Source organism: Anomalospiza imberbis, chromosome 13 (genome assembly GCF_031753505.1).
Source record: "Anomalospiza imberbis isolate Cuckoo-Finch-1a 21T00152 chromosome 13, ASM3175350v1, whole genome shotgun sequence".
Lineage (NCBI taxonomy): Eukaryota > Metazoa > Chordata > Aves > Passeriformes > Viduidae > Anomalospiza > Anomalospiza imberbis.
The window spans coordinates 8,679,250-8,701,893 of record NC_089693.1 but is presented as its reverse complement, the minus strand read 5'-3'; the positions used below and the strand labels follow the sequence as shown (position 1 = coordinate 8,701,893).

General features: G+C 42.8%; 1 protein-coding gene and 1 long non-coding RNA gene across 6 annotated transcripts in view; one reads left to right on the top strand and one right to left on the bottom strand.

The window, feature by feature from the left end:
* The window catches only part of LOC137481847 (uncharacterized), a 38,567-nt gene extending 25,675 nt beyond the window's left edge, over positions 1-12,892 (top strand). For all 5 annotated transcript variants that reach the window (XR_011003716.1, XR_011003714.1, XR_011003715.1 and 2 more), the window contains 4 exons: positions 1,017-1,151; positions 2,564-2,648; positions 8,390-8,481; positions 10,841-12,892. This is a non-coding gene — a long non-coding RNA (uncharacterized lncRNA). The remainder of the gene's footprint in view (positions 1-1,016; positions 1,152-2,563; positions 2,649-8,389; positions 8,482-10,840) is intronic.
* Positions 12,893-19,346: 6,454 nt separating this feature from the next.
* TLNRD1 (talin rod domain containing 1) lies at positions 19,347-22,492 on the bottom strand. Its single transcript, XM_068203780.1, has one exon. It carries the CDS (start codon positions 21,183-21,185, stop codon positions 20,118-20,120), a length of 1,068 nt encoding a protein of 355 aa, XP_068059881.1. The 5' UTR covers positions 21,186-22,492; the 3' UTR covers positions 19,347-20,117.
* Between the last annotated feature and the right edge of the window lie 152 nt (positions 22,493-22,644).

Here is a 22,644-nt window from a genome sequence, read left to right as displayed (position 1 = left end):
GAGCCTTCCTCCTGGAACATCATCACTCCAGCTCTTCTCGGGAGGGGACAATGTAGAACTGGTCACAGCTCCAGAGCCTTCCTCCTGGAACATCATCACTCCAGCTCTTCTCGGGTTGGGACAGTGCAGAACTGGTCACAGCTCCAGAGCCTTCCTCCTGGAACATCATCACTCCAGCTCTTCTCGGGAGGGGACAGTGCAGAACTGGTCACAGCTCCAGAGCCTTCCTCCTGGAACATCATCACTCCAGCTCTTCTCGGGTTGGGACAGTGCAGAACTGGTCACAGCTCCAGAGCCTTCCTCCTGGAACATCATCACTCCAGCTCTTCTCTGGAGGGGACAGTGCAGAACTGGTCACAGCTCCAGAGCCTTCCTCCTGGAACATCATCACTCCAGCTCTTCTCGGGAGGGGACAGTGCAGAACTGGTCACAGCTCCAGAGCCTCCCTCCTGCAGCCTCTCAGGGGCTGGAGGATGGAGGGCATGGCAGCGAGCACTCGCTGAGCTCTGCCCTGTCACTCACAAGGTTTCACTGGCAGCAGCAAAAAGTAAATCTAAAAATCTCTCCAGTGTCACAGGCTTCTTTTTAAGGTGGTAGCCTAAGTTTCACTTCAAGCATTTAAATTGCCTAAAGGCCATTTCTAAAAATCAATTAAATCTACTTGGACTTTTGTGTTATGTACTTTTGGAGCAAGCATTTGCACCCTTGCAAAGATTATTTTGATTGTATGGAAATTCAGGTTGTAGAAAATGGCTGCCTGGTTCAGAAAAAACATGAAAATAGTTACTCTGTTTCTGCAGATTCTTAAAAGGCTGCCTCTAAAGAGTCCCTTCATGCTGCCAAACCCAAAAAAGTTTGTAAAAATGTGTCTCAATTTGTTTTGGGATTTAATTTATATAGCATTTTTAAACCCATATACATTTCTGCTTCCTACTCTTAGAAAAATAAAACTTCAGTCACATTGGAATAATGCTTTTTTTTAACATCTCCTTTTAAATATTTTTGTTTCCATTTAGGACTGCCAGCATATCCATGGAAACCCCCAAAAATAAAGACTTTCCCAGCCTTATGAGAGTACACCTGCAAGAGCAAGAACTGCCTATCAAAAGTGACTTCTTCATTATGGGTGTCACCTAAGGACATTTTGTGCAGTCAGTATGACTTTTTCTCTCAAAATTTATTTAAATTATATTCTTAGCATTGATTCCATTTGGTATCTTGCCATGGACCAGTAACAAATGTCTGTTGCTATCCAATAGTGCTCTTTTTAATATACTATCTCAGTTTCAAGAGAAAAACCAGCTCTTGACAAACTGTAGAGTTGAGTTTGGAAGCTCTGAAATATCAAGATGAAATAAGCACTCATCTCAGTGAGACAAACACGTAAAATGCAGATCTAATAAGCTGTTTTAATATAAATCATTCCACTGGCTTCAGAAGGACTTGGATCAGAGTTACAAAGAGAATTGCAAGAATTCATCTGCTGCTTCCTAGTAGAGAGGTGGAGCATATTTACTAGTGAGCAGTTTGCTACTATCAAAATGGATCTGGTTAGACTTTTCAACGCTGCTAATTATATATATAATTTTTTTTGTTACAGAATTAAACAGTTTAATCTGAAATTTTATAATTGCAATTATTTCTGTGCAGTTTTCAAATTAACAACAAAAATTTTAGTTAATTGCAATGGCTTAGGATGTTTTTTTTTCTAAGAAGAAGGCAGCTATGGTGGTAGGACTGAATTCAGATAACCTGGCAGTATCTATGAACAATGTTTCAAGACAATGTTCTTCTAATAACAAGCCCTCAAACCAACAAGATTTCCATTCTTTTGGTGCCTACTCTCTCCTCTTAACTATATGAATTGTATATTCTGCCTGCCAAATTGTTAAAATTTCCAGTATATGCAGGCTTTTGATTTGTGTACCTTTCTGCAGTGTAGTGGCAATTTGACAAGTCTGCATCGTAATGAGCACCACTGGGATAATAGAGATTTGTTTGTTTGTTTTTCTGTATTAAGGACATTTCAAAACCAATCAAAAACTGAACTTTTAATGAAGCTAGAAATACACCTTTGTGTTATTACCAATAGCATAAGAAAATCACCTACATATTTTTTGCTGTTGTTTAAGTATACTTATTAAGCATACAAATTTAAATGCACTCAGGTGTCACCAAGTTTTGCTTTTCACTGCTCCTTTAATGAGCAAAGTCCTTGGCAGAACTGTTTTTCAGCATAGACAAACCTCAGAAATGCTATCTGTAACATCTCCATGGTATGTCTAATACCAAATGATCCTGTTCAAATCAATGGACACCTTGGGAAATGAGATACTATTCCACGGGAAGAGGAGCATCAGACCTCAGCTCTCTGGGAGTATTGAAGTACTAAAGGAAAGAACAAATTCAGTCCTCAAACCAAGTGTTTGCAGTACAGAGCTGAGTCTAGAGAGGCAAGGATTCATTCAAGAAGAACATTTAGCTGTACATGACAAATCAGTGTCATGACTATTGATTGCACTGTCTCTGACTATAATCTCATCAGAATATTATCATTTTGCAGGACTGGAGCTTCCTGTTGTACTAATGAAAAATTTTCCCAAAGAAGTCTGGTGTTTGTAAGAAGAAATCTTTCCAAAAGTGCACAGGTACTATCAACAAGATACAAGACTACTGAAGTAACTGAATTTACCAGTAACTGAAGTTGCTGAATTTACCAGCTTTAGGTACTGCACTATGAAATTTCTGGATGTTTGCAGTCAATGAGGTTTCTGTGTCACAAGAGAAATGTTTCCCCAACAAATGCTGATTCAAATGTTATACATTCCCACTGCTTCAATTTTTGCTCTAGGCTAAGTAGATGATTATTTAGTGTTGCTACAAGCTGTCATATTGCTTATGCTGCTCACCAAAGAGGTGGCTGTGTTTCAGCATTAGGCAGGGAGTGTTCCTGTGTGTGCATTTGAGCCCAAAAGGACCATTTCAAAAGGTTGTTGCCTGTGTTCGTTGATACCCTCTAGAGTTGATTGTTGTTGCAGATGGCAGCAGAAGTTGAATTTCCCTGTGAAGGTGGGTAGGAGTGGCAATCAGACAAAACTAGGAAAGTATTATAAGTGTTTTAAATTCTGTGGCAAAAAGTGTGGAAACTGCGGATAGCTTAAAGAATGATGAGTTACCATGCAGGGTTAATTTTTCAGGAATGAAGTGGAGAAATTATAATGAAATTAATTGTAGTGGAATCTGTAAACTGGGATAGAATTGAGGTCAGTCATTGTAAAATTATTCCTCTTCCTTTGGCTGGATGTTCTGCACAAGCTGCTATTCCCCCTCCTACAGTGTTAAAATCACTTCTTTTCATTTGTGCGTGCATTGTGGAACTGATGAGATTAAAACAGCATAATACCACTTCAACTCAATAGGGAATGATTGCAACTGCAAAGCATTTATTTATTTGATGTGAATCATTCTGTAACACATTTCAGTTCCATACTGGTGAGGAGGTTTTTTGTCTTTTAAATGTTTACTTAAATAGGAGAAGAGAAGATGTCCCTGTCCCTGGCACCTTTACTTTCCTAATGCAGGTGACACACACCTCACTTCATAGTGCTGATGTATTGCATGGGGACATTTAGGATAGTTTCAATTTTTCTAGTGTTCACTGTTACATCAAGTCTTTGCAGTTGTATATGAGGATGTTGGTCAGTGTAAAAAAGAAATCATAACGTAATATAGGTATCATAGAAAATGTTAAAAACAAAAAAAAAAACAAAGAGTGGGTTTTGTTGTAATGCCACTGTCTGTTTACTCCACCTTGCTAGTAGTTTTTAAAATGAGATAAACATTAAATAGCCACAGTTTTGTCTAAAAATAAAAAAGATGCTTTATGGAGAAAGTTTTGTTCTAATTAAAAGGACAGGTGAATTGTGGGGAGAATTACTTAATATTATGGTAACCATAATATTTGACTTTTAGTTGTATTAAAAAACACTGCCTCTTTAACAACAGCTTTCTTACACTAATACATAGCTTTGCTTTTCTTTTTTTAACCTAGTTAACAGTTCAGATCAGAGCTTTTTATTCCAATTTGCATACATGCCAATCATTCCAGGATAGAACTAACAATTGTATCATAGCAAGAGTGAGAGTTTGTAGAAAAAGAACATAAATAAAAGAATCTTTTTTTAGGCCAGTTAATATAATTGGAAAGAACAGGCAGGCTTTTGGACTCAAAGTCCTTTCTCTGGGTCTGAAAAGGAGAGGCAGAATCTAAGGCAGAGATGAGATTAGGCCCAATTCCTCTTAGATTAATCTAATTATGTTAGTTAGGCCACTTGAGAGATAAGGGTGCTTTGCATGCATAGAGCAAAGCTCCCTCCCATGTTACAGCTATCATACTCTGCTGGGAAAAGTTGTGTTGCAAGGAGAGCTGCACAAGCCTGTACATCAGTTTCCAGAAACCTCCTGGGGTCCCTAATTGCTGGCACACACCCAGCCACACTGGCAGCACACACAGGCACTGGAATGCAGGGTCTGGAGTGGCTCTGGACAAGCCAAGTTACCACCACCCCAGGTTTGCATACGGAGCTCCCCTGCACCAGCGGCTTCCTCAGCGACTGTCAGACTGCTGGGGAGCCCAAGTCCCCTGCAGCTCAGTGCCTGGGGTTTTGGGAGCCCCTCTGGAGTGTCCCCCTGAGCTGGTGCGTGGACAAGATTCCAACCAGGCAAATGGATGGATTACCAGTATTCCTTGGAGTCCTTGGCCATGTGGATGTACTGCTACACCAGGCTCATTTTCCAGCTTGATGAATGTAATGATTTTGGAAATGGTTGTGGCTGCTCCCAGTCATTATTTTAACGATTTCCACTACCCTGGCCAGTTATTATCAGGGTCTTGGCCTTTTCCTTCAAAGCTATGTGTTTTTATGTTTCAAGATCTCTGAATAGTAACTTGTACAAGTATGTCCTTTTGTGTCTACTCCTCATCTTAGAGCAGTTTACATACAGCAAATGCCTTTTGAATAGGCTTGTGACAAAGTGACTCAGGCAAATGCTGCTCTAAATGACCATCCCACAGACACTGAATAAAAAGGAAACAAGCATCAGCTCTCCATTTTACTGGACAGGGCATACACACTAAGCATACAGTCAGGTGGAAAGTAATGTGACTTTCATAATGGTGTCAGTAGCAGACCCCAGCTGTTCCCTCTGATACAGCACACATAGGAACTCCCCAGACAAGGTTGGATTCAGCTCCATTTTACTCTACAGTTTTGTCTATCTTCAGGGTTTTTCAGCCCCAACAGGCATCTTCTTGTGTATTTTAAGCTGAAAGAAAAGTCAGCAAACAAAAACTGAGTCTACACAGGCACACAGAAACAAAGCTGTCATTATAGGATATGCAACTGCTTTTTCTGAAGCATTGCTAAGTCTTATTCTCTCAGATCCGTACACACTGTCCAGTTCACATCTCAGACCACTGGGGGAAAAGAAAGTTCCCAAACGTGCTTGAAATACTAAAGTAGTCCCAGGAGGAAAAACCTAAACAAACACTATCCCCCCCACTGAACACACCCAATCCTCTCCTAACCTAGGCAGCCACTGACACTCTTAGCACTTTGCCAGCAACTCTGACTGTTCAATTCTTCACAAGGAAGGCTTACTTTGCTTGTACAGTTTTTTGTCACCCCTGTGCATTGTATGCCTCAGTTACTGAGCCAGCTGTTCTGCTGATTCTTAGAAGGGCTTTCACAGAAAGGAATTCTGTATAAAAATGCTGCTGCCCAGAGACTAGGTGGTGACTAGTGGTGACTGGTCATTAGGTCACCCCCAGTGACTTGTGGTGACTGGTGCCTTTCGTTACACAAGGGGCCAAACAGCAGACAGACATTTTGGTAGAATAGCTTCTGAGTGACAACTTTCCTATTATCAATCTTTACCAGTGTATGTACATACCACAGTAAAGTAGACCAGGCATCTCTAATTACCACTGCTAACTCACAAATGAGTTGGCTACTTGGCTAGGGTTGGCTAGTCTTAGGCTCTTGCAAAAGAAGTTATAATAAAAATCAAAAGCTGCACTTGTTTAAAATTATCAGTTGCCACCTGAAATAAGGACATTTCAAATGCAATTTCCTTGAATATATGGTTAATATTTTCAAATCTTAGAAAGCATGTGCCAGTTCCTCCCCATCATACAGCTGCACCAACTCCACAGTCTTTGGATTCAGTTCAAATCTTGTTTTCAGTATGGCAAGAACTTTTGCCAACACTGTAATTAAGCAACAAGAATAATTCCAGTAATAAGACAGACAAAAAAGAATACCTTAGCAAGCAGGTAAAGATCTAAAGCCTTGGGAAAGGCTGGATAAGCTTTCAGCACAAATAGAACCATAGCAAATTAAGCAGATTTGCTTAAATTGTACCTGAGAAGGCCACTCCTAGAAACCGGTCTTGAGCCACAACCTAATTTCTCCTTTCCAGGTGGCCCTTGCAGAAAACCTGAATCCAGAATATCTAAAAGTGCCATCTTCTCACTTCAGGCCTCATCAGCCCTTATCAAAAAGGCCACAGAACATCTTGTCTGGCTGGCCTCAAACTTATGGTCTCATCACAAGGACAGATGGGATGTGGGGAAGTGACCGGGACAGGTAATGCTCAGGGCTTGCTAGCACTGCAGGATAAGGGTCAGATGCTGGGAGCAAACTTCAGTTTTTCTCCAAGTGTACTGATTAGTTCAGCAGTCCCGAATATAATCCTGGGACCTGATCAAGACTTTAATTCAAAGCAGTAAATTTGTTCTTTAGGCTGTACTCAATTCACAGAGCTTCTTTATCCACTGTCTCAAGGAAAGCCCCAAAAATTACACATTAGGTATGCACAGTTTCATAGCAAATGCAAATACACACTTTAAATGTCATATGAATGCAGTGGATTGCATTAACAGCATGCTGGTGGCCTACTTCAATACTAGCATTTTCTTCTCTTCAATGCATGTGTAATTTATAATAGCCAGCTAACATCAGGAAGCTCTTCATGCTCCAAGGCTGAAATACTTGTATATTATACTTGTATACTGTACTACCCCGAAAAACTAATAGAAAAACAAGATAGGGGAATTCACTCCCTAGAGAGAAGACTCCTCTAGGCTTTAAGGACACATAACCTCCAATTAAAGCTTTACAGAAGAGCTGATGCCTGCAGTATGACTAAGGCTCAAGACTACCCCAATGTATGTCTGATGAGGTGCCTATGGCACTGCTGTAGCATTACAAACATGTACCAGTAAATCCACCTCTGAATGCAGTTCATCTCTCTTGGGAATGAAGTTCATCTTTCACAATACAACATGGTCTTCTAAACAGAAGGAAAAAGAAAAAAACATTTATCATTCTTGTGCCAGGCAGAGTTCAGCTTGAAAGAAACCGGATGAAATGTGTATCATTCATCTAAGGAACAAATCCACACTACAGATTTGTCTGAGAGACAAGTGAATGCTGTCCAAAAAAGCTATCCATTTCAGAATGGGACGCTTGAATTCAGTCCAACCAGAAAATGCATGCTGAGTAGCATCCATTTATTCAGAGTAGTAATGGTTTCTTCTAAGAGCACATTGCCTTGATCATTGTGTTAAACACTGTATATATAACCAACAAAAATTCCCAACTTTGCAAATGCAGGCTATCTGCCAGTTCCACAAAGGGATTTTTTTTCCTAAATAGCTACTGCACAAGGGCTGTTGCCTGTAGAGCAGGTTTTGTGTGCTCAGCCTACTGTGATCATCAGGTCTGAGGGCACAGTAAATGGAATTCACAAGGCTTTCCAAGTCACCTCCTGTGTAAAGCCCTGAACAGGCAGTCCCAGAAGTGAAGTAAGGAACAACTTCCCCCTCCGCCCCTTTGGGCAGCTCTCATACATGCTTTTAGCAGTACCTAAAACAAGAAAAACACCTACAGCCACTTCACTGGGGCTGGCGGAAACAGAACGGAAATGAGAAACTGATTAAGTGGAGAGCCAGCTTCACATGCACAGAAACTTCCAACTTTTGTTCCTAACGACTTTTCAAAAAGCGCTTCAGTTTTGCTTTTATTCCCTTTGAGAAAAAAATAAAAATCTTGGCCCATGAGCTCTCAGTGCCTACACAGATGAAAGCTGTAAGAGGCCTTAAATGACTTCAGCAGGAAACTACTGGGAAGGGGAGGGGTCTGTTTTCTGACAGTCCCATTACACATTTCTAGGAAAAATCTTTCCAAGTTCTGTGGACGAAAATGAAACAGAATTACAGCACTGCCTCTCTTTTGGAGACAATCAAAACAACACTTTTTCTGCTCCCATGTTGGAGTGCTGCAAAGTAATTCCCTTCTTTTTTTATCTCTCATTTTCTCTTTCTCAGGATCGTTGGGTCAGGAATAGCACTTCAGATTGAAGAAATTGTTAGAACCAACACATTCTAATCTGCTTAGAAAGGACCCACATTTGTTTCAGGTAAACTTGAAGAATACTTTGTTCTGCAGTTGCATTCAGAATTCCTTCTGCCATTTCCCAAACCCCTCACAAACTGTTCAGTGAGCTCAGGAGTTTTCTGTTCAGTAGCAGTGACAAAGCACTCGGCTACTGCAGGAAAGCTGAGCAATAACAGACATCAGCCAACGTCACCCCCAGATCACCGGGGTGGAAGGTCATCCTCAAACAGTATTTCCATTTTTCCCCTCTTGGTAAATTGCTCTGGGAAAAATCTTTCTTAGTGTAATGTAGTTAAAAATTAGAAAGTCACCACCACTTACACAAAGCTGGAACTCCTGGCCGTGTTGGGAATTTTAACTGATGTCTCCACCCAAGCAGTGTGTGGAACCAGTGAAATGGCTAACACAATTCAGAGCTTGAAATGGAGTGATGTTGCAGCTCCAGCTGTTTTTATAAGTCAGTACAAGAGATCTTTGGAAGCATTAGAGAAGAAATAGAAACAGAGGTGAATTATGGCTTCTAGTCTGATGACGTGCACTAAGGAATACATGAGTGACAGTGTAAAAAGCAAAGGAAAAAAAAAGCATCCCTGGACATTATTACACAGTGCCACACTCAGGGCCAAGACAGCCGCAAAAAAAGTGATGACTGTTGGACATACCTCGTGGGAAACAGGTGCATTGTTTTTTATCTGTGCTTCTAGAAAAGGCACAGTCCTCAAAGGTGAAGATACACGAGAGCCTGGGATAGACAACAGAGCTTTTGTTCTAATGAAGAAAGGTTCTCTGTGAGCAGACTTGGCCCAACTGCCCATAACAGTTCTTGTGACTCCATGTGCTCTACAAATCCCTCAGTTATCAGCAAGCTACAGCTCCCTATTTATCAGCTCATCCAAGCCAACTCTGCAAGTGTGGCAAGGGCTTTTTTATTCCCTGAGAACTGAGCTGTACTGTTTGACCAAACAAGTTTCCACCTTCTTTCCCAGTCCTAACATGCAGACACCCAAAATCACTGGCAGGGCACAATGATGACAAACATTTACCTAATTACCAAATATATTTCCATATCGGCCCCTGCTTATGTAGTCCCTCAACTAGCTGCTAGTTCTGATGCAGATTGTTAGCAATTTAATAATTACTTATTATTTAATGAGTATTTAGTAGTATTTTGGTAGATCTGCTGTCTAGCTGGAGATGTTAGACACAAAGGATTTATCCAGTGAAGAGAATCATGGTATAAACTCTGTCCTCACTGAAAACAGAAGCTGATTTGCTGCCAACATCAATGCTTCATATTTGCACAGGGTACTGTGCTGTGTATTTTAAAAATAATTAAATAAACAGATAAGCGATGGAACTATTTGACAAGAACTACAGAGGGGTGAGACATTTAGTAAAACACTTCTGGGGCTTTCATCTCCAAAAAAAATTTAAAAGGTTGCTTATAAATAATAAAAATTCTGTGTTTCTTTGAAAAGTCAAAATACCCAAATCTCAGGTAGTGCAGTTCTTCACTAACATTACAACAACGTCTCTCAGAACATGTTAAACCTGTACATCCCAGTTCCATATTGGCAGGTAGGACTCACTCTGCAAACTAGACCTCACTAGGAACATTTTGCTAAGCACATTCTAAAGGGCTGTAATTCCCCCCCCAAAAATGGTCTGAGAATTCTGTGCTTTCTGGAGTGGTGGAATTAAGCGGTTTTAAAATAATATGCTTTAGGCTTACAGGAGTCCTCAAACACTACCACAGATACAGCAGCATTTAAAATTACTAGGCTGAAAGTATCATTAATCTGACTTCGACACAGTGATAGCTTTTTCCCCTAGAAATAAACTTAACATCATTTCGCTGTGTCACTAACCAGGATTTTTTGGTTCTGAGGACAAATGTATATAGTCACTATGACTGAAGAACATAAACAAGCTGAGCACTTTTTAAAAATAAAACTGTAGGACGTCAATGCAAAGCAACAGTAAAAATCTGTTTTAGAACGATGTGAGAAGTAGAATAACTTAGTTACAGAGCACCTGAATGAGTAAAAGAAATATTGTTTTGCAGCCCACTTCTGTAAACTAAAGCAGTTTGCTTTTTCCCCACTGACAGAAAAAAACTGCTAAATTTTGGCATAAACCCCCCCAACATTTAACCTGTTATTTTTGGTAAATAGACTTTGAAAAGAGCAAAATATGAAGGAAGACTTTCGTGAATGATGTAGGTTATAAATTTTTTTGGCAGCTGAAATTCTTTAAATTTTGGAATTAATAGTCCTGAGGTAGAAGGGCTAGTTCAGAGTTATTGAAAGAGAAGTGTCCATCTTACAGCATTTTCCTACAGCTGTACTGTGAACATTCTTTATGCTCTATTCTCTTGACAGGAGTGATTTTCCTTGGACATCAATAATTAATGGAAACTCCAGATCACTTCAGTAAAATGCAGTCTCACATGGAAGAACCTGCAAGATCTCAGAGATCAGAGTCTTAAAAAGGATCCAAACCCAGTGAGCAACTGCATCTTCCATAAGTGAAACCTGTCCATCTTCTAAAATCATCTCATGGGGAGGAGATGTCCACAGTAACAGTAAATTACTGTAACAGCATCCCAGGAAAAACAATGGCTAAGGTAATACACCATTGGGAAAAGCTTTTATAAAGTACTTTGACTCTTTTCTAATAATGTTTCTATCAGATAGGTTTACTAGATTTTAGAAGTCTGTTTTACTCAAGCTTCTTCCTGATCACCACTGTACATTTGCAAAGTATATTTATCATCCAGGGAAAGTCGTCTACAAACCACCATTCTTTTCAAAGGAAAAGGGAAAAATACAGCAAAGGCTCCAAAGATGTGAGTGAATTATTTCATTCACAAGTGCAGCATGTGCTCTCTCTTCTGTAATGACACAGTACAGAAAACAAGAGGTAATTAATGCAATTCCTTTGCCAAATGAGTGGGATCTTATAAAGAATTGGCACATAATTCTGATTTGAGCTTTCTTGTTTTAAACAAAACCAAACCTAATGCAGAACAATATAATGTACTAACACAGTCCTTTACCATATTTTTCTTTTTCCCCCAATACAAGTGTCTGCAAAGTGCTGGGCCTGTAATCAAAGGATACTCAGTGTCCAAACCAGCACTGTTGATGCAGCCAGATATTTCTGTGTACTACAGTACAGTCATGAAAGTGAACCAAAGAAGAACATTTGGTCTTTTGTTGTCTTACATACCAAGACAGAAGAGCATGGCTCTTCCTCTGTTCTACCCCATGAACAGATGTGGGTTTAATCACATACAAAAGAAAATGCTCACAAGTCTCAGGCTATGACTTTGATATTTAGGAGTAAAATTACTTTCTCAAAAAAAGTAATTTTCGTCTAATTATCTTGAAACTGTCCATAAAAGGAAGATAGGTAAGGAATTGGATAAAGACACCAAATAGGGTTTCCTTTGGAGTTATTTTCTTCAGCTGGAGAGAAACCTAAGGTAATTTTCATAAACAAAACACTCACGGCAAGATAAGAAAAGAAGCCTCAGGGTCCAATATCAGAAAGTTATAGGAGATTCTTCAATAAATAGATATTACAGAGCAGTGTAAATTCAGATGTCTCCTCTGTCTTGCTGAACTCAAATCAATTCAATACATAAGGTTAGCAAATAGCAGAATTAGGTAAAATAGAAGCAGAAAATGCCATACAAAAGCCCAAAAGGACATCTTAAGGGCTATAACTTTAATCTGGCCATTAACCTACTATCCAGCTCCCCTGCCTCCCCCCAACTCAAATCATCTCATAAATACCTAAAGCAGATTACCCTTCCTTCTCAGGAGCATTAGAGCTCTGACAAGATGTTTGAACTGCAGATCCAGGGAACACAGATCTGGGGCAACTCTTCAGGACACATGTTGAAAGGATGAACGTGGCATGGAAGTGGTTGGAATTCACATCCAGAGAGATCAGGTATGTTTCTAATGCCATCTGGCCCCTGGGTACCAGGATCCATCCTCATACACGTGGCCTCTACAGGGATAATGTGCACAGAGCACAAAGAGATCTCTTTTCCATGTCTGGGTGTCGCACCAGGAGCAGAGGGTGGAGGGACAGAGATGAAATCTGTGATTCTGGTGTGAAAGTAAGATGCACAGTGCTGGCATCTGGCAGCCATAAAGACACATGAGGTAGAGCTAGGCCTCTGGGCTGCTGCCTTGCAGGGTGCCTGCAAGGATAGCAAGAGCTTGTAAGCCATGCAGAAGGGTCAGGATGGCAGAACACAATTATGGCCCATGCTGGTACTTCAACTGCAAATTCCCTAGCTTCCTAGAGTTTCAGTAAGAGTCTAGCCAACATGCTAAATTAATTTTAAACCCACAGGCATTCAAAGTTCATCAGAAATTATCAGGCCCACAAAACATCCAGACATACGGCTCCCACTGAAAATCAGTGGGAGTTAACCCCTAAATACTCCAGTAGTTCTGGCCAAATATTTTTCTTTTTTCCCCTCTTAAAAAGCCCAAGTGTGTCGTCCCTTTGAGCCTCTCTTGCTCATAGCTTTTTTCAGTCCTGTATTTCACTGTAATTTCTTGAGAGCATCACAACCTGCAGTGCCCAGGCAGTGGCTCTGGTACCTATCTGGAGTTTCAGAGATGGTGCTGGTGTCTCTGGAGCATGTAGTACTCACTTCAACAACTGCTCTTCAGCCCACTCACATGTTACCAGCTCCATTTACAGGCTGTTGGGACAAACTCCTCCAATGCCAGTCACAAGACAAGACAAGATTACAGATCCTGAATGAATCCCGTTTCTAAACTCAGTATTAGGGAAATTTCATGCAGGCAGTTTCACTCACAGACTTTCTTGCAATACCTAGGACCTATCTGAGTTTCTAAAAAGTGAGTTTTTAATTATGAGCAGAGAAACAATAGCTCACTTCAGCATGAAAAAGAATACACCATTGTTTTTCCATGCTCTGTAATTTAAAAATAGGTCAACTCATTAGCTTTAAAGCTTTCAAAAATAATAAAACTGAAATACAGGGTTCAGTTTCTTTTTGTTTTTTTAAGCCAGACCCAGAGACTGAAGTTTTAGACCAATGACTACTTTAAGATGATGAAAGAGGATAAAGTTTTTGAACTATGAATCTAATATAGCCAGAACAGATTGATTTCATAGTAAATTTTTAAACAGAAAGTAAATTTTTAAACATTGACTAAATTTGAAGCATTTAAATAAGACCAGAGCATTAACTGCACACCAATTCAGAAGTGCTGCAGGGCCTATAATTTGTCACTCTGCACATATAGATCAAGATGACTTTTCTCACTTTTTTCCATTGTGTGCATGGTCAGAATGCAAACAGGGGCCAAAGTGCACCTGAACAGCCAATTGAGAGACTTCCTATATGTAATGTGAACCAGACAGAATCAATACATGCTGAAAAAATTGACTAGGAAAAGGCAATTTCTTACTCTGTACTTAAAACCATAACCCTGAGGGCCAGAACTGCTCTCTTGACATTTTGTAAGTTGACAACAACAGAATTATGGTTAGTGGGACATTGACTCCCAGGGCTTCCCAAGCACCTTCTGTGTGACCTGGGGAACACCTGGTGTGCGTTCAGTGGGAAACAGAAGTTCATCAGTGCCAGTGCCCAGCAGGCTTCAGGGCTGTGTTCTCTAGCCCCAGTTCAGGTTCCTGCTGCCCAAACAAAACTGGAGAAAAACTGCTGGTTTAAGATCTTGGTAGGTAAGTCAGACCAAAACCCAACTACTCTGAGGCATCTCATACTTCCAGTCACTTCAGCTGAAAATAATTTGATTTTAAAATTGAATTTAAGCAAGTTGTTAGTAATCATTTTTCAAGTATTTATTTTATTGAGGGAGGGAGGAGAGGAAAATCAAGCTATTTATCTTTCCAAGTATTTAACATAAAACCCAGAAGAGCTCCATCTGGCAACCAGCAGGATTTCTAAATAATCTAAATAGTATCTACATAAGAACCAGGCTGTCTATGGAGTGAGACAACTTCAACTTTTACAGCCACAAGAAGTCTTTATTAACATAAAAGGAAATTATAAAGAATTACGTTAGAACAGGAACAAGAGCCTGGCAAGCTGACAAAAGACCCCAGGAATCTCTGCATTAATCTTGAAATGCTGCTTTTGACTTGTTGGAATATAGCATCATACTCTGCATGGTTTTAAAAAAACAAAATAAAAAACCCTCTTAGGTTCAAAGGACTCAAGCACAATAAAACCAACTCTAGGAAAATATTCAGATTAATGAAAATCAATATGTAATTCTTTACTTTGCCACACAAAAAACAACCCTCAACATTTGAACATAGTTTGGAAAACAGCGGTATTTAATTAAAGTCATGGAAAAGGCCCTTCATGTCCATATATGTCTGTCTTCATTAAGAAGATGGTTCTAAGTACTGCTGCTAATTATGTAAATTAAATACACTTTTGAACTAGTCTTACATATAGAAAATATGATAATTCTAATTCCCAAGTAAGTAAACGCCTCAGAGTATACAGTATTTAATTTTCTGAGTTATTTATATGTAGGATCTAGCCTTGCACTCCACACCTAGCCCATCCACTTTTTGGATCATTTGTGAGTGATCCAAACCTGGTGGTGGTTTGGTGTCATATGGGAAATATTTAACTGGTCCTCAATGCCCCTGTCAAGTTGCCATTGGGATTTTCTGTCAGTTTCTTGGCAAAAAATCAGAGAGTGAAACAGTGGGCCCAAAAAAACATGTTATGGTGGTCCTGTGAGGATAGGGCAGCCTTGAAGTTCTGTGTTTTCCGCTATCCCTGGGCTACAGGAAGAGAATTTCTATCTTTATCATTGCCCATCTGGCACCTTTTACAGGCAGTAAGAACAAAGAAGTAAAATGTACTGGCCCCTACCATCTGCTTCTGCTTGTGAAGTCTGGAGAGAGCCCGATAGGGAAGAAAGCAAAGAAAGATAAAACCCAACCCCTTCGTTTCCCACCAAACTGTTCTGGCAGGTACACGTTGTGCCTGTACTTCTTACATCTCTTAGGGCCACCCCAGAGACCTCTGGTTCCCTACAGCAACACAGCTGCTGAGCACAGAGCATCCCAAACACTCCAGCCCCACGTCCTCGCTCCCAGCCTTCTGACGGCCCCGAAAGAAAGGCTGTGCTGTCTGAGATTTGCTTTATTGGATCGGCCACTGTTTTATCTAGAATAGGAAAATTCCTGTGGGTTTAATAAGAGGTATTGCCCTACAGATTTTCTTTGGTCCCACCTCCTTTCCCATCAGCCACATCCCCTGTTACTGCAAGGCTGCATACACCATGTGTTGGCTGGACCCCTTCTGTCTCTGACAGAAGTTTGGCCAAAAAGAGCAGATTTTCTGCTACTTTGATCATTTCCTGTGGTAAAAAGTGAAGGGAATTATCTGACCCAGGGTCTTTTTTTTTCTTTCTTAGTTTTGAAAAATAACATGGCTTTACATTTGCAAGTTCCCTTAAATAGTGTACTTGCTTTCCAATAGCATTTTGCTGCTGGTTTACTGGTTGCCTTACAGAACTTAGTTTTTTTAGAATCAGAAAACACATTGCTCTGGTCTCAAACTCAAATTCAGCTGCTGTATTATTACATCAATAATGACCTTCCCTATGCTGAAGCAGCAACCACAAGATGGTATCAAATTTACAGACAATACAAAGGTGGCAGCTTCTTCCCTGTTAAAAAATTATTACATTTAAAAAACAAGCTTACTTCTCTTGTGGTGGGGATAGCGTTGTTTCTGGCTACAAATGTGCATTGCATAATGTCTTTAGAAATAAGTTAATCATTTCATCAGATGCACTATTAGAGTAGTCCATGACATATGTGATATAAGCACCCTAAAACTTTTTTTTCCCCTCAAGACTCCACATCAGAAAACATCTCATGCTTGTGTAAGCCCATGATGCAATAATGACAGTACCTGCTAACTTAAAATGTTGTGGAATATTTGGGAACAGGGGCATAAGTACAGTGCCAAGTGATAATCACTGACCTTAATGAGCCCTGCAAGTGCACCCTGAAAACTCATCCATTTTGTATTTTTTCTGGCCCAGAGAGCACAAAGTAAGCAAACAACATGAATATACCTTCTGAACTAATGTCTTGTGTCAGAATTAATATTCTATAGGAATAAATTATCACAATATACATTAAGTCTTTATAATGTGGCATTGCAGCATTTAAAATAGATACATATATTCACACTCAGTAGTGGGACTCCACTTTTTTCAGGTCAGAAAAATGCCACAATGTGCAAGTTGTGCTTGTTGGCATCAAAACTCTTTTTTTTTTCAACTTTGCTGTGCTAATTACATGAGTAGCACAGATTTTGACAGATAGAGTGTTGAGCTGAGGCCAGGGTGCAGTGTGTGCCTCCCTTTGTGCGAGCTGCACTCTCAAAAGAAACGACTGAATATTTTGAACTGTTAAAATTACTATTGTTTTAAAATGCTACAGGAAGTTACTTTGTTGAATTTACTATTTGTGTATATGTATTTTTTTTTATCAGCCTGTTAAAAAATCATGGCCTGGCTACATTTCCCACTTTATTTATAAAACTGAATTCTTCCTGAACTCATACAGCTCAAATGCAACTAAGGCAGTCTGGTTTCTTTCATATTAAAAAAAAGAAGATACGTACTTATTTATATATATATGCATGTACCTCACTTTAAAATATTAAGAAAGGGGAGGAAGAATCTACAGTAACCTTGTTAAAACAAAAATTGCACTAAACCACTTCAAACAAGATCTTACCACAACAAAAATCAGCATTATCATCATTAATAATACAGTGCCTTTCATATGTAGAGGTAATAAGGAGGCTGTGCTGTGATCTATATAACCTCAATAATGTATAAATGAATCAAAAAGGATCTAATTAGTTCAGCAGCACCAAAAACTAGTAAGTAGAAACATCAAAAGAGCCAGTGGGACATTACTTTTTTTTGTCAGATGTGCTGCACAGCTGCCCTTCAGAATTCTCTGGTTTGTATCTGGCAGGAGGAGGCGGCACCTTTGGAGGTCACAGTAGCTGAAAAGACCTGGAGCTAAAGGATGCTGGCTGTACCTGCGCCCTGCAGGTCCCCAGCACCATCCCCGCACGTCCCGCACGGATCCTGCCCCATCAGGAGCTGTGCCAAGGAAGGGCGGGGCGGGTTCCTCACCTCCCGTCTGCGGCAGGAGATAGCACATCCTGAACGCCCCTTTTCCTCCTTCCCCCGGAGCCTCGGCCGACAAGAAAAGGAGGAACAGTCACTTGGGAGGTGCCTCAGCTCCCACGGAGACACGGCAGGGAGGGAGATACAAAGGACAGCTGAGCAGATACTGCACCCAGCACAGAGCCACAGCACCTCCCTGGAGATGGCCTTGGCCTCCTGCGAGTCCCTCCGGGCTCCTACAGCTGCTCCTGCCATACAGATGGGAAAACGTTTGTGTGTGCACACGTTTGTGAGAGCCTCTTAGGAAATAAATACCTGTGGAGGCATCTCAGTCAAAGTTAGAACACTGCGTGCATAGATTTATTAAAGAACAGTGAGAGGACTTCTATACTTCAGCACATAGCTGTGGGCACCCGTGTCTCTGCAGCACGCACTGCATGGTGAGAACATCACACCCTGCAGGAGTGCAGCCCGGCTGATTATGGCAAAGAATTGTTCATACAATTCACTGAAGTAAGAAAACTTCCACTTAAATATAAGCAAAACCTAACACAGAGGTCCACTGTACTTAAGGAATGATTTCTCTCTAACCCTGAAGACATGGATATAGCTTGTATGTCCTCCAACAGATGTGCCTGTCCACTACCCAGTAATGTTTCACTCCACTTAAGTAAAAGCATCATAGGCAAGAGAAGCAATAATGCTATAAAACAAAGACCTTTCACTACTCTAGGTCCATTCCATACCCAAAACCCAAAGGTTTCCTTCTTCAAAGGACTAAACAGGACAGTATTTGTTAAGGTTTAAGCCATAGTAACAACATTTTTAGGGTGCCTCCTCCAATAGCTTTCAACAAGGTTCAATCTGCAGACCTATAAAAAACCCCCACAATTATGTGATGGAGCAGGACAGAGAAACAAAACCTCCTTTCCAGAAGACTTGCTCTTCTATTTACCAGAATATATAGAAGGCAACAGATCTCACAGGGCCAGGCTGACAACATTCAGCATTGCAGCTCTGGGAACTACTGCAGTATGCACTAAGCTCCACTCACACCTCCCAAGGAATTCAGCTGGAGGTCAGCACCTCAAAAGTTAGCCATGGTCTCCTGTAATCTACAACATCAAACTCAAACTGCTGTGATACAAATCTCTACTGGGGAGCTCCAACACAAACCTCTGAGGAATTAAAGCACCACTCCAACAAACCTTCACAATCCCAAGAAGACATATGGCACACACCAGGCTAACCAGCAAAGTTTTCTAAGAAATCATACTGAAACTCATAGATTTAACACACAGATGGCCCACAACACCTGCAAGAATTAAAATACAAAACCTTCTCAAAAGGTAACACCGAATGCTGATAAAGACAAAGCCAGGCTGTGCCCTGCTGCAGCAGTCAGCAGCACTCTGCAGAGCAGTCCCAGTGCACAGCAATCCCAGTGCATGCAGCACTGCCCAGCTGCCCACAGATACAACTGGAGTAGCTCTGTGTGCTAGGGGTAGTACTGGGAGAAGGACAGTATTTATGAAAATAAAAGAACTGAATTGAAGCCTGTATGCTGCTGTCTAGAACTTACAGTTACGTTTGTACCACCCATTCCCTGGGGGAAATGACATACAATACAAACAGGCCTAGTTGTTCAATTATTCAAGTATTAAAAGATTCACAGAAAAGCATCTGAGAAACATAACATTTTAATAGATGAAATAAATACTCCAGTACATGCAAGATAAAAACTGACATTGGAAAAAAATTTAAAATCACTTTTGTTATAGTGTAATTTTGTTTGTTTGTTTAAACACTCACAGTAGCTTTTCCCCCAGTTTGGAAATCAACACATGGAAAACATAATCACAACCTCCAGTCCTTCCACTCCTACACACCAAATGCACTTCTAACCTAACACTTGATGCAAAATAAAAAAGTCATACAAAACAAAAACAAACAAAATAGTAGCTACATCCATCATCTATGTGTTGTTGGGTTTTTTTCATTTTTTTAAATGAGTAAGAACTGAGGTAACCTTTTTCCTGCACAATCGAACAGCAAAATTTAGAAGGGAAATTTCGGAAGACAAGACAAGACAAACTTTAAAAACCGCACCCAGCGCGATTAAAGCTCTTTTTTTTTTTCTCCTTTTTCTAAGATACCCCCACCTCCCCAAATATAAAAAAACTTTGAAACAGTTTTACCACTTGTGTGAAGACCTTGTTGAATAAAGGAAAATTTATCTGCTGATACTTGCTTAACTTTAAAGTAAAATAAAAAGAAGCCAAAACTGGCTATCTTTATTAGTACATATATTTTGAATATGTTCTGCTTCTTCACCACATGAAATCAAAGGATTGGGCTCATCCAAGCAAATTCTTTGGTATACAAAAAAGGGGTGAGGAGGTGGGATATTATTTTCCTTTAGCAATGACTGGGATCTAAACAGAAGATGTGGGGGTTAATTCACAGAATTGGAGTTCACTGGCGGTAAAGTCCTGGGTGAAGATCTTTCTCTTAGTGCCTGAGATAGCAGGTTGCAACCATCCGAGACGGCGCAAGCTGAGTTCCTCAACCGTTCCCTGTAATCGCTCATTTTGGTGCTACTTTCGGGGTGTTGGGCTATATCCCTGAGGCATTGGGTCAGGAGCACACAAGCAGATACCACACTCATGGCTCCTCCTAGGATGGCAGTTTGCACAGCTTTGCCCTCTGGATTAATGGTGGCAGCTTTACCCAAAAACTGGGGCTCAGTGGCAAAGCCCACCAGAGCATAGACAGACTGCACCAAAGGTCCACTGAACAAGACGCACCGGTTCCTGGTCAGCTCGCTGGGCGAGGTCTTGACCTCCTTGACACAGGCCAAGAGGGCAGAGGCGCTGGTGCTCATACATTTGACACTGAGTTTGAACTGCTCCTTAGCAAATTTATCCTTGGATTTCTCACTGGCCAGCACGCAGGCGTCTGTCAGGAATTTCAAGTTCTTGGACATGTTCTGAGAAACCTCCAGCAGGAGCTGAGGGCTCATATCTGCCAAAGGGGTGGTCTTCAAGACCCCACAGCCATGCTCCACCTCATGCCTACACCGGGTCACCTTGTAGCGATCCACCAAGCCAGGCATGGCAGGCTGGGCCCCTGGAGTCTCCACTGCTGCCAGGTAAGCAGCGTGGGCAGAGCACTCGGTCAGGGAGACCACCAGCTCCCCCATCTCCATCAGGCTTTCTCCCACCTCCCCGAAGCGTCCCATGTTGAGCTGGCTCTGGACGTCATGGGTCAAGATGGAAAGTCCTTTGGTCCTGGCAATGATCGTGTCCCTGCACTTCTCAAAGGACTCACCGAAGACAGACAGACTCTCGGTGTTCACCGGCCTGGTCTCGCTCGACAGCAGAAGCAGATCGGCCACCAGTTGCATCTTGATCTTGCAGTGGTCGCAGATAGAGATGAGCTTCTTCCTCTGCAGGGAGCTGCTGCTGGGGATGCCGCCGCCGGAGACCTCGCTGCTGGACTTGCCGGAGCCACCGCTAGCCATAGCGCCGGGGGGGCACTCGCATGCCGCTCGCTACCCCGCTGCTGCCGCCTCCGCCGCCGCCCGAGCAGTCCCGACAGAGCCCGGCAGGATCGCTCTGCCTTTTCCGCAACATCATTCCATTAATCGCCGGGAGGCAAGAAAAGGCTCTGGGCGCCGGGGCTGCCGCCGCTCGGGAGAGCGAGCTCGGCCGGGGCGCCCGCCCCGCTCCGGCGCCAGCCTCCGCTCCTACGGCGCTCCCGCGGCGGGGCGGCGCTCGCCGGGCGCCCCCGGGCCCCGGTCTGGCATCCTTTAGCTAAAAATAAGTAATTTTTTTTTTCCTTTCCTTCTCGCACGCTGGCTCGCCTTCCTTCCACCGTCTCGTCCGGCTCCCCGGCTGCGGGATCCTGCGCGAAGTTCCCTTTACCAGACGCAATACCTCAGGGACGCTCCGCCGCCGCGCGGAGTTGGGGCAGGGGCGCAGCCCTCCAAGTTGCTACCGCGCCCCCGGCGCCTCCGGTCGGGGAGCGCCCGCCGGGCGCAGCTCGCAGGGGCCGGAGGGGCGGCGGCTGCGCACCATGTGCCGCCCCCGGCGCCCGCCGCGGCCCCGGCTCGCAGGAAGCGCCGCGGAGGGTGTGGCCGCCCACCCCGCACGGCCCCGCCGCGCACCCGCAGGGAGCCGGCCCGGGAGGGGAGAGGGGCACGGCAGGGAGCCGGGACGCGGGGGACCGCGGGGGGAAAGAAAAAAAAAAAAAAAAAAAAAAAAAAAGAAGAAAGAGAGGAGGGGGTAGGAAAAAAAAAAAAAAGCTGCACCGGATCCGGGTGCTGGGGCGGGCGGGCGGATCCGTTCCCCTTCCTTTGCCGCTGCCTCACTCCTTCCTGCCGCGATCATTCACGCGGCCGCTGCGCGCTCGCTCCCCGCCGCCGCCGTCCATCCCCTGCGCCCCGGGCCCTCCTCGCCGGCTCCCGCGGTGGCCGCCGCCGCACCAACTTAAGCTCTTCCCGCAAACAAGGGTGGTGGCCGCGGGCTGCATCCGCGGATGCTGCGACCCGCCCGGCCTTGAGCTCCTCCTGCCATCTTCCCTGGCTGAGCGGCCAACTCCCAGGGAAAAAAAAAAAAAAAAAAGGAAAAAGAGGGAAAAAAAAAAGAGGGGTAGGAAATCTTCGTTTAAATTCCCTTTCTCAGGCTTTCAGACAAACTACTGGGAAGCGGCGGCTGCGACGGCGCTGCCAGCCAGACGCTGCACGGCTCCGGGGGAGCTCCCCCGCCCCGCTGCCTTTGCTGTAACCTCACTTGAGCCTATCGAAATCTTTTGTGCGGTGTCACCGCCCTTCGTTTAAATCCTGCCCTCCCCCCGCCGCCCGCTCCTCCCAGGCGGAGGGGGCAGCAGCGCCGGCACCGCCCGCCCGCCGCCGCCGCTGCTCCGTCCCAGCCGCGCGGGGCTCCGGAGGGGCTCCCCAAATAAACAAACAGCGGGGGATG

Coding starts and splice junctions, on each gene's coding strand:
- TLNRD1 (XM_068203780.1), bottom strand. CDS start 21,185: ATGGCTAGCGGTGGCTCCGGCAAGTCCAGCAGCGAGGTCTCCGGCGGC.